We start from the raw sequence: 12,500 nt of genomic DNA on the forward strand, positions 1-12,500 counted from the left end.
GACATAACACTCTCAGGACACACAGGTGAGTCTATATGGTACAGACATAACACACAGGTGAGTCTATATGGTACAGACATAACACACAGGTGAGTCTATATGGTACAGACATAACACTCTCAGGACACACAGGTGAGTCTATATGGTACAGACATAACACTCTCAGGACACACAGGTGAGTCTATATGGTACAGACATAACACTCTCAGGACACACAGGTGAGTCTATATGGTACAGACATAACACTCCCAGGGCACACAGGTGAGTCTATATGGTACAGACATAACACTCTCAGGACACACAGGTGAGTCTATATGGTACAGACATAACACTCTCAGGACACACAGGTGAGTCTATATGGTACAGACATAACACACAGGTGAGTCTATATGGTACAGACATAACACTCTCAGGACACACAGGTGAGTCTATATGGTACAGACATAACACTCTCAGGGCTGACAGGTGAGTCTATATGGTACAGACATAACACTCTCAGGACACACAGGTGAGTCTATATGGTACAGACATAACACTCTCAGGACACACAGGTGAGTCTATATGGTACAGACATAACACTCTCAGGGCTGACAGGTGAGTCTATATGGTACAGACATAACACTCTCAGAGCACACAGGTGAGTCTATATGGTACAGACATAACACTCTCAGGACACACAGGTGAGTCTATATGGTACAGACATAACACTCTCAGGGCAGACAGGTGAGTCTATATGGTACAGACATAACACTCTCAGGGCAGACAGGTGAGTCTATATGGTACAGACATAACACTCTCAGGGCAGACAGGTGAGTCTATATGGTACAGACATAACACTCTCAGGGCAGACAGGTGAGTCTATATGGTACAGACATAACACTCTCAGGACACACAGGTGAGTCTATATGGTACAGACATAACACACAGGTGAGTCTATATGGTACAGACATAACACTCTCAGGGCAGACAGGTGAGTCTATATGGTACAGACATAACACTCTCAGGACACACAGGTGAGTCTATATGGTACAGACATAACACTCTCAGGGCACACAGGTGAGTCTATATGGTACAGACATAACACTCTCAGGGCAGACAGGTGAGTCTATATGGTACAGACATAACACTCTCAGGACACACAGGTGAGTCTATATGGTACAGACATAACACTCTCAGGGCACACAGGTGAGTCTATATGGTACAGACATAACACTCTCAGGGCACACAGGTGAGTCTATATGGTACAGACATAACACTCTCAGGGCACACAGGTGAGTCTATATGGTACAGACATAACACTCCCAGGGCACACAGGTGAGTCTATATGGTACAGACATAACACTCTCAGGGCACACAGGTGAGTCTATATGGTACAGACATAACACTCTCAGGGCACACAGGTGAGTCTATATGGTACAGACATAACACTCTCAGAGCACACAGGTGAGTCTATATGGTACAGACATAACACTCTCAGGGCACACAGGTGAGTCTATATGGTACAGACATAACACTCTCAGGGCAGACAGGTGAGTCTATATGGTACAGACATAACACTCTCAGGACACACAGGTGAGTCTATATGGTACAGACATAACACTCTCAGAGCACACAGGTGAGTCTATATGGTACAGACATAACACTCTCAGGGCACACAGGTGAGTCTATATGGTACAGACATAACACTCTCAGGGCACACAGGTGAGTCTATATGGTACAGACATAACACTCTCAGAGCACACAGGTGAGTCTATATGGTACAGACATAACACTCTCAGGACACACAGGTGAGTCTATATGGTACAGACATAACACTCTGAGCACACAGGTGAGTCTATATGGTACAGACATAACACACAGGTGAGTCTATATGGTACAGACATAACACACAGGTGAGTCTATATGGTACAGACATAACACTCTCAGGGCACACAGGTGAGTCTATATGGTACAGACATAACACTCCCAGGGCACACAGGTGAGTCTATATGGTACAGACATAACACTCCCAGAGCACACAGGTGAGTCTATATGGTACAGACATAACACTCTCAGGACACACAGGTGAGTCTATATGGTACAGACATAACACTCTCAGGACACACAGGTGAGTCTATATGGTACAGACATAACACTCTCAGGACACACAGGTGAGTCTATATGGTACAGACATAACACTCTCAGGACACACAGGTGAGTCTATATGGTACAGACATAACACACAGGTGAGTCTATATGGTACAGACATAACACTCAGGGCAGACAGGTGAGTCTATATGGTACAGACATAACACACAGGTGAGTCTATATGGTACAGACATAACACTCTCAGGGCAGACAGGTGAGTCTATATGGTACAGACATAACACTCAGGGCAGACAGGTGAGTCTATATGGTACAGACATAACACACAGGTGAGTCTATATGGTACAGACATAACACTCTCAGGGCAGACAGGTGAGTCTATATGGTACAGACATAACACTCTCAGGGTAGACAGGTGAGTCTATATGGTACAGACATAACACTCTCAGGGTAGACAGGTGAGTCTATATGGTACAGACATAACACTCTCAGGGCAGACAGGTGAGTCTATATGGTACAGACATAACACTCTCAGGGAACACAGGTGAGTCTATATGGTACAGACATAACACACAGGTGAGTCTATATGGTACAGACATAACACTCTCAGGACACACAGGTGAGTCTATATGGTACAGACATAACACTCTCAGGGCAGACAGGTGAGTCTATATGGTACAGACATAACACTCTCAGGGCACACAGGTGAGTCTATATGGTACAGACATAACACTCTCAGGACACACAGGTGAGTCTATATGGTACAGACATAACACTCTCAGGACACACAGGTGAGTCTATATGGTACAGACATAACACTCTCAGGACACACAGGTGAGTCTATATGGTACAGACATAACACTCTCAGGACACACAGGCGAGTCTATATGGTACAGACATAACACTCTCAGAGCTGACAGGTGAGTCTATATGGTACAGACATAACACACAGGTGAGTCTATATGGTACAGACATAACACTCTCAGGGCACACAGGTGAGTCTATATGGTACAGACATAACACTCTCAGGGCAGACAGGTGAGTCTATATGGTACAGACATAACACTCTCAGGGCAGACAGGTGAGTCTATATGGTACAGACATAACACTCTCAGGGCACACAGGTGAGTCTATATGGTACAGACATAACACACAGGTGAGTCTATATGGTACAGACATAACACTCTCAGGACACACAGGTGAGTCTATATGGTACAGACATAACACTCTCAGGACACACAGGTGAGTCTATATGGTACAGACATAACACTCTCAGGGCACACAGGTGAGTCTATATGGTACAGACATAACACTCTCAGGACACACAGGTGAGTCTATATGGTACAGACATAACACTCTGAGCACACAGGTGAGTCTATATGGTACAGACATAACACTCTCAGGACACACAGGTGAGTCTATATGGTACAGACATAACACTCTCAGGGCACACAGGTGAGTCTATATGGTACAGACATAACACTCTCAGGGCAGACAGGTGAGTCTATATGGTACAGACATAACACTCTCAGGACACACAGGTGAGTCTATATGGTACAGACATAACACTCTCAGGGCAGACAGGTGAGTCTATATGGTACAGACATAACACTCTCAGGGCACACAGGTGAGTCTATATGGTACAGACATAACACTCTCAGGACACACAGGTGAGTCTATATGGTACAGACATAACACTCTCAGGGCACACAGGTGAGTCTATATGGTACAGACATAACACTCTCAGGGCAGACAGGTGAGTCTATATGGTACAGACATAACACTCTCAGGACACACAGGTGAGTCTATATGGTACAGACATAACACTCTCAGGACACACAGGTGAGTCTATATGGTACAGACATAACACTCTCAGGGCACACAGGTGAGTCTATATGGTACAGACATAACACTCTCAGGACACACAGGTGAGTCTATATGGTACAGACATAACACTCTCAGGGCACACAGGTGAGTCTATATGGTACAGACATAACACTCTCAGGGCACACAGGTGAGTCTATATGGTACAGACATAACACTCTCAGGACACACAGGTGAGTCTTACCACGAGCAGGTCGTTGAAGAGGAAGACTTCTCTCTGGTGGACTCCAGTCCTCTGGCTTCTGTTAGGGTCAGGCACCTCGTACAGCTGGCAGCAACACACCAATCTGCGGTGTGGCAGCGAGAGGACCTACACACAAATTATTATTACTATTCACAGAGACAGAACCTGGCAGACAGAACCTGGCAGACAGAAACATGGGCTGTTTTCTCCTGAATATGGGCTGTTTTCTAATGAATATGGGCTGTTTTCTACTGAATATGGGCTGTGTTCTCCTGAATATGGGCTGATTTCTGCTGAATATGGGCTGTTTTCTAATGAATATGGGCTGTGTTCTAATGAATATGGGCTGTGTTCTACTGAATATGGGCTGTGTTCTACTGAATATGGGCTGTGTTCTACTGAATATGGGCTGTTTTCTACTGAATATGGGCTGTGTTCTACTGAATATGGGCTGTGTTCTACTGAATGTGGGCTGTTTTCTGCTGAATGTGGGCTGTTTTCTACTGAATATGGGCTGTGTTCTACTGAATGTGGGCTGTGTTCTACTGAATGTGGGCTGTTTTCTACTGAATATGGGCTGTTTTCTGCTGAATGTGGGCTGTTTTCTGCTGAATATGGGCTGTTTTCTACTGAATATGGGCTGTTTTCTCCTGAATATGGGCTGTTTTCTACTGAATATGGGCTGTTTTCTGCTGAATATGGGCTGTTTTCTCCTGAATATGGGCTGTTTTCTAATGAATATGGGCTGTTTTCTAATGAATATTGGCTGTTTTCACAGGAGAGAGTTTTCTTTCCATTAATTTCAGAAGTAACATATATTGTCTAAAGTATTTTGTATTTAAAAAAATTAATAATATTTAACCTTTATTTAACTAAACAAGTCACTTAAGAACAAATTCTTATTTACAATGACGGCCTACCCCGGCCAAACCCGGACGATGCTGGGCCAATTGTGCGCCACCCTATGGGACTCCAAATCACGGCCGGTTGTGAAACAGCCTGGATCTAACGTATTTTCTTATATTTATATTATAACTTTATAAAAAATATATTTCACTTATATTCTTATATTTTCTAACCTACTTAACTTACACTATATATACACAATGACCATAGGGGGGTCAGCAGCATGATCATTGAGGGGGTGTGGGGACTACGGTGAAATAAAAACTATAATATACAATATATATACAAAAGTATGTGGACACCCCTTCAAATTAGTAGATTTGGCTATTTTAGCCACACCCATTGCTGACAGGTGTATAAAATCGAGCACACAGCCATGCAATCTCCATAGACAAATATTGGTAGTAGGATGGTCATATAATGAAGAGCTCAGTGACTTTCAACGTGGCACCGTGATAGGATACCACCTTTCCAACAGGTGAGCTGCCCCGGCCAACTATAAGTGCTGTTATTGAGAAGTGGAAACATCTTGGAGTAACAACGGCTCAGCCGTGAAGTGGTAGACCACACAAGCTCACAGAACGCGACCGCCGAGTGCTGAAGCACGTAACGTGTAAAAATCATCTGTCCTCGGTTGCAACACTCACTACCGATTTTCTAAACTGCCTCTGGAAGCAACGTCAGCACAAGAACTGTTTGTCGGGGGCTTCATGAAATGGGTTTCCATGGCCGAGCAGCAGCACACAAGCCTCTGGAGTGGTGTAAAGCTCGCCGCCATTGGAGCAGTAGAAAAGCGTTCTCTGGAGTGATGAATCACGCTTCACCATCTGGCAATCCTACAGATAAATCTGGGTTTGGCGGATGCCAGGAGAACGCTACCTGCCCCAATGCATAGTGCCAACTGTAAAGTTTGGTGGAGGAGGAATAATGGTCTGGGGCTGTTTTTCATGGTTCGGGTACCTTAGTTCCAGTGAAGGGAAATCTTAATGCTACAGTATACAATGACATTCTAGATGATTCTGTACTTCCAACTTTGTGTCAACAGTTTCGGGAAGACTGTTTCCTGTTTCAGCATGACAATGCCCCGTGCACAAAGGTGGAAGAACTTGACTGGTCTGCACAATCCCTGACCTCAACCCCATTGAACAGCTTTGGGATGAATTGGAACACCGACTGCGAGCCAGGCCTAATCACCCAAAATCAGTGTCTGACCTCACTAATGCTCTTGTGGCTGAATGGAAGCAAGTCCCTGCAGCAATGTTCCAACATCTAGTGGAAATCCTTCCCAGAAGAGTGGAGGCTGTTATAGCAGCAATGTTCCAACATCTAGTGGAAAGCCTCCCCAGAAGAGTGGAGGCTGTTAAAGCAGCAATGTTCCAACATCTAGTGGAAATCCTTCCCAGAAGAGTGGAGGCTGTTAAAGCAGCAATGTTCCAACATCTAGTGGAAAGCCTTCCCAGAAGAGTGGAGGCTGTTATCGCAGCAATGTTCCAACATCTAGTGGAAAGCCTTCCCAGAAGAGTGGAGGCTGTTAAAGCAGCAATGTTCCAACATCTAGTGGAAATCCTTCCCAGAAGAGTGGAGGCTGTTATAGCAGTAATGTTCCAACATCTAGTGGAAAGCCTTCCCAGAAGAGTGGAGGCTGTTATAGCAGTAATGTTCCAACATCTAGTGGAAAGCCTTCCCTGAAGAGTGGAGGCTGTTATAGCAGCAAAAGGGGGGGGACCAACTCCATATTAATACCCATGATTTTGGAATGAGATGTTGGACGAGTAGGTGTCCACATACTTTTGGTCATGTAGTGTATATTCTGAGTCTGAGCAGGCAATGACCGTAGTAGACATTAATACTGTACTTACGGGCTTCTTGCCCACTACCACCCTCTCCACAGCCTGTACTTGAGACACGTGGTCATCGTTGGTGCGTAGCTCCCACTTCTCTATCCGATGGTAGATTCCTACTAACAGGTCTCTGGGTATGTCCTGACCGTTATCCACTCCTGGGAAACATTAACATCCATAGGGGAAAGTGTGTTAGTAAAGAGAGAAGAAGAAGCGTTACCATACAGATTCCATCCAAATAATGTGGGAAGAAAAAGGGAGAGATAAAGAGGAATGGAGATAACTGAGATAACAACAGAGAGAGGGCAAATAAATGGAGATAAATAGATGTTTGTTTTGAGGAGTCCAGAATAAACTGGTAAAAAAACATGTCTCCTCATTACATCAGGTAGAGAAACAACACAATCAGCCGTCTCAAAAACAACCAGAATCCTCCTCACCTCTGAGGTTCTTGATGAAGTCCTCCAGCTTCATCTTCTTCTCTGGCTTGACGTTGGGAGAGTACATGTCTGTGTTGAGGAGGATGATGGCAAAAGCCAGGATGAAGATGGTGTCAGGGTTCTGGAACTGTCGGATCAGCACCGGGTTACACACACAGTACCGCTGACTGGATTGGGGGGGGGGGTGGGAGAAGACAGAAAGAAAGAGAGGGAGAGAAAGAGAGGGAGAAAGAGAGAGAGCGAGGTAGAGAGAGAAGAGATAGAGGGAGAGAGAGGGAGATATAAGTCAGATATATCCAAAACTAAAATGTCAATACAGTATAACATAGAAAACGCACAGAAGTCCATAAGTCAGGACAGAAGTCCATAAGTCAGGACAGAAGTCCGTAAGTCAGGACAGAAGTCCATAAGTCAGGACAGAAGTCCGTAAGTCAGGACAGAAGTCCGTAAGTCAGGACAGAAGTCCGTAAGTCAGGACAGAAGTCCGTAAGTCAGGACAGAAGTCCGTAAGTCAGGACAGAAGTCCGTAAGTCAGGACAGAAGTCCGTAAGTCAGGACAGAAGTCCGTAAGTCAGGACAGAAGTCCATAAGTCAGGACATCAAATCAAATCAAAGTTTTTTGTCACATGCTCCATATAGAGCAGTGAAATGTTTACTTACAAGCCCTTAACCAACAATACTATTGTGAATAAGTCTATAAGTTAGCGCATAATTCCATAAGTTAGCAAATAGAAGTCCATAAATTAGCACAATAAGTCCAGAAGTCGGTAGAAAAGGCTGCAGGTCCTGGTACAAAAACTGCAGCCGTGGCTTAAAAGGTACAGTACAAAATAGTCTATGTCCCCCAGGATAAAAGTATGTCCATTAGTCAGTATAAAAAGTCCATAAAGTCAGTACATAAAGTAATTAAGTCCAAGTATCTGAAGGCCTGATTGCTGATTGGCTGAAAGCCGTGGTATATCAGACCGTATTCTATGGGTATGACAAAAAATATATATGTTTACTGGTCTAATTATGTTAGTAACCAGTTTATAATAGCAATAAGGCACCTTGGGGGTTTGTGGTATATCACCAATATAGCACGGCTAGGGGTTGTATCCAGGCCATATACTTTGCGTTGGCCATATACCACACTTCCTCTGTTGTTTGTTGTTGTTGCTTGAACTATATTCTCACCTGAAAGCCTCTATCAGTCTCTCCACCTTCTGGGCCTCCCCCTGGACTTTAATCTGAGCCTGGAACTTCCTGAGGGCATCATCCAGATCCATCCCTGAGAAGTCCAACTCATCTACCACACAACTGGACAGGGAGAAGAGAGAGGAGAGAGGATTAAACCCTAACCCTAACCCTAAACCTAAACCTAAACTTAAACCTGGACAGGGAGAAGAGAGAGGAGAGAGTCAGAGAGGATTAAACCCTAATCCTAAACTTAAACCTGGACAGGGAGAAGAGAGAGGAGAGAGTCAGAGAGGATTAAACCCTAAACCTAAACCTAAACTTAAACCTGGACAGGGAGAAGAGAGAGGAGAGTCAGAGAGGATTAAACCCTAATCCTAAACTTAAACCTGGACAGGGAGAAGAGAGAAGAGAGAGTCAGAGAGGATTAACCCTAACCTAAACTTAAACCTGGACAGGGAGAAGAGAGAGGAGAGAGTCAGAGAGGATTAAACCCTAATCCTAAACTTAAACCTGGACAGGGAGAAGAGAGAGGAGAGAGTCAGAGAGGATTAAACCCTAACCTAAACTTAAACCTGGACAGGGAGAAGAGAGAGGAGAGAGGATTAAACCCTAAACCTAATCCTAAACTTAAACCTGAAAAGGGAGAAGAGAGAGGAGAGAGTCAGAGAGGATTAACCCTAACCTAAACTTAAACTTAAACCTGAAAAGGGAGAAGACAGAGGAGAAAGATAAGAGGTAAAGGATGAGAGAGAGATTAGAAAGGATCAATCAAAAAATATATTTAATAATAATAAAGTGACATTTCTATACATATAATGTTCTTTATGTTCAATGTATAAGGATCAATCAATCAATAATTGTATCAGTCAATCAGTCAGTGAAATAATACTCTTCAGTTTGCAGGTCATTCTCATTGTAGAGAATCCAAAACACCTAAGAATCTATTGATTATCCACTCACTCCAGTACGTCCTTGTTGAACTGTTTCTGCCTGCAGCCCAGGAACTCTCCTATCATCTGTCTACTCAGTCCTTTCCTCTCCAGGATGAAGCGGGCGATGCCTACCGGTGTGTCCGATACGAAGCCTCTCTCTATCAGGTACTGTATACCCTTCTCTGGCTTCCTGCATCGAGGGAGAGACACAGAGAGGGAGAGACACAGAGAGGGAGAGACACAGAGAGGGAGAGACACAGAGAGGGAGAGACACAAAGAGGGAGAGAAACAGAGAGGGAGAGACACAGAGAGGGAGAGAAACAGAGAGGGAGAGACACAGAGAGGGAGAGACACAGAGAGGGAGAGAAACAGAGAGGGAGAGACACAGAGAGGGAGAGAAACAGAGAGGGAGAGACACAAAGAGGGAGAGACACAGAGGGGGAGAGACAGAGAGAGGGAGACACATAGGGGGAGAGAAAAAGAGAGGGAGAGACACAGAGGGGGAGAGAAAAAGAGAGGGAGAGAAACAGAGAGGGAGAGACACAGAGAGGGAGAGACACAGAGAGGGAGAATTATTATAAAATATATACCACTTACAGGTAGACTCAGCGATATGACATTAGATGCAAAAAGTAAACAGCATAGTGGGGGTCAAGTTCCACAACAACTAAGAGCTTTGAAGAGTGATGCTCAACATCTCCCGGTGTAGCGGTCCCGGCGCTGTACCGCATTGTAAGAGCGTGAAGCGAACTCGTGTACATGCACAGATACTGTGTGTGACTGTTGCGAGAGCATAGTCTGACATCTCGCACATCGTAATATCTGTGCAGCGCTGCACGTGGCAATATCATTTCAGTCTACCTCTAAGAGGTTAACAGACACTTTTATTCAAAGTGACTTCAAGTGGAACTGACGGCATTTAGCATCATTAAATCTTATTAAAATCTGTTCATATAAGAATATGAAAACAAAAAAAATACATTTTCTGCCAAGCGGGCACTTAGATATGGTCATGTTTGACGTTTTTATAAATTCGTAGAATGTTTGGGAATGACGTACTGAAATGCGGGTTTGATTGAATTGAGCCCTTAATTAGCCTACATGTATCTTTCTTTTTGTTTTTTTTACATTAAAGTGGAACTGACAGCATTTTAGCAGCGTGAAATCTTGTTCAAATCTGTTCATATACACCCCCCAAAAATAATATTACACTTATCTTCTGACATGCGAGCACTTAAAGTACATATGTTCACGTGTTCATAAATTCATAGAATGTTTACAGAATGACATAGAGTAAGGCATTTGTGAAAATTCTATAGAAATATAGAGCGGGAAAGCGAACCATGCGTTTAGACAATTAATAGACACTGCAGTAAATAAAACCGATTAAAAACATCTGTCTCGTCCAGAACCGGAGTCTATGCAGACCGGTGCGCCATAGCCAATCAGAGCTACAGTAGGCCTATATGCAAGTAAGCAATTTGCCACAAGGACCTGCCATCCTTCACTTTGAACTGGACTGTGTGTTTACAGGAAGTAGGGCCTGCCATCCTTCACTTTGAACTGGACTGTGTGTTTACAGGAAGTAGGACCTGCCATCATTGACTTTGAACTGGACTGTGTGTTTACAGGCAGTAGGCCCTGCCATCATTGACTTTGAACTGGACTGTGTGTTTACAGGAAGTAGGACCTGACATCATTCACTTTGAACTGGACTGTGTGTTTACAGGCAGTAGGACCTGCCATCATTGACTTTGAACTGGACTGTGTGTTTACAGGAAGTAGGACCTGCCATCCTTCACTTTGAACTGGACTGTGTGTTTACAGGCAGTAGGACCTGCCATCATTGACTTTGAACTGGACTGTGTGTTTACAGGCAGTAGGACCTGCCATCATTGACTTTGAACTGGACTGTGTGTTTACAGGAAGTAGGACCTGCCATCATAGACTTTGAACTGGACTGTGTGTTTACAGGAAGTAGGACCTGCCATCATAGACTTTGAACTGGACTGTGTGTTTACAGGCAGTAGGACCTGCCATCATTGACTTTGAACTGGACTGTGTGTTTACAGGAAGTAGGGCCTGCCATCCTTCACTTTGAACTGGACTGTGTTTACAGGCAGTAGGACCTGCCATCATTGACTTTGAACTGGACTGTGTGTTTACAGGCAGTAGGCCCTGCCATCATAGACTTTGAACTGGACTGTATGTTTACAGGAAGTAGGACCTGACATCATTCACTTTGAACTGGACTATGTGTTTACAGGCAGTTGCAACAGCGTGACTTTAGATCATTAGAACACTTTCACAAACCGCCACAAAATACACCTGAAAGGATTTCTGCTAAATATCTAAGTCCTCTTAGATTTGGGAACTTCACAGACCTTATGATCAAACAACCATAAAAAGGTAGTCTCTCTCTCCCTCAGTTATACACATCAACAAAATAAACAACTAATGCTAGCCAAGAGCAAGATGAGCTAAAATCTAATGAGCAAACATTAAATAAACCCTCTCAGCTAGTTGGCAGTCAAAATTGTGCTGATAAATGATGGGGAATTGTAGCCTGCTCGTCCTTCTGCAACTTGCCTGCCAATGCATGTTTGTCCCAACCCACGTTTTGACAACTGAATGGGAACTTCCCTGCCCGCCCATTTGATTGGTGCCAAATACATTTGATTGACAACTAAGGAGATATACAAACTGTGGATAAGTCGTTTAAGTTCAACATAGCTAGCTAGCTAGCAAAGCCATTTGCGTTTCAAACCAAATGACACCTGCATCTCTAGCCACCGAAAAACATTTAAACTCAAAACATATTTTTCCTTTTTTTTTTACACTGCATGGATCACCACAGTTGAATACAGCATTACTGTATAGTGCACTGATGGTGAAATCAATGAGCAGTTTCCTTCCTCTCCGGCAACTAAGTTAGGAAGGCCCTGTCCGGGGGTATCACTGGATGGGGCCAGAGTGTCTCCTGACCCCTCCTGTCTCAGCCTCCAGTATTTATGCTGCAGTAGTTTATGTGTCGGGGGGCTACGGTCAG

General features: G+C 44.1%; 1 protein-coding gene across 1 annotated transcript in view; it reads right to left on the reverse strand.

Moving 5' to 3' along the window:
* The window catches only part of LOC120042457 (IQ motif and SEC7 domain-containing protein 1-like), a 53,158-nt gene that overhangs the window by 13,123 nt on the left and 27,535 nt on the right, over positions 1-12,500 (reverse strand). The window contains exons 8-12 of the mRNA XM_038987295.1: positions 9,480-9,641; positions 8,517-8,639; positions 7,341-7,507; positions 6,919-7,058; positions 4,154-4,279 (exon numbers count right to left, since the gene is read on the reverse strand). Of these exons, the coding sequence (XP_038843223.1) occupies positions 4,154-4,279; positions 6,919-7,058; positions 7,341-7,507; positions 8,517-8,639; positions 9,480-9,641 (718 nt within the window). The remainder of the gene's footprint in view (positions 1-4,153; positions 4,280-6,918; positions 7,059-7,340; positions 7,508-8,516; positions 8,640-9,479; positions 9,642-12,500) is intronic.

Source organism: Salvelinus namaycush, unplaced genomic scaffold (genome assembly GCF_016432855.1).
Source record: "Salvelinus namaycush isolate Seneca unplaced genomic scaffold, SaNama_1.0 Scaffold692, whole genome shotgun sequence".
NCBI lineage: Eukaryota > Metazoa > Chordata > Actinopteri > Salmoniformes > Salmonidae > Salvelinus > Salvelinus namaycush.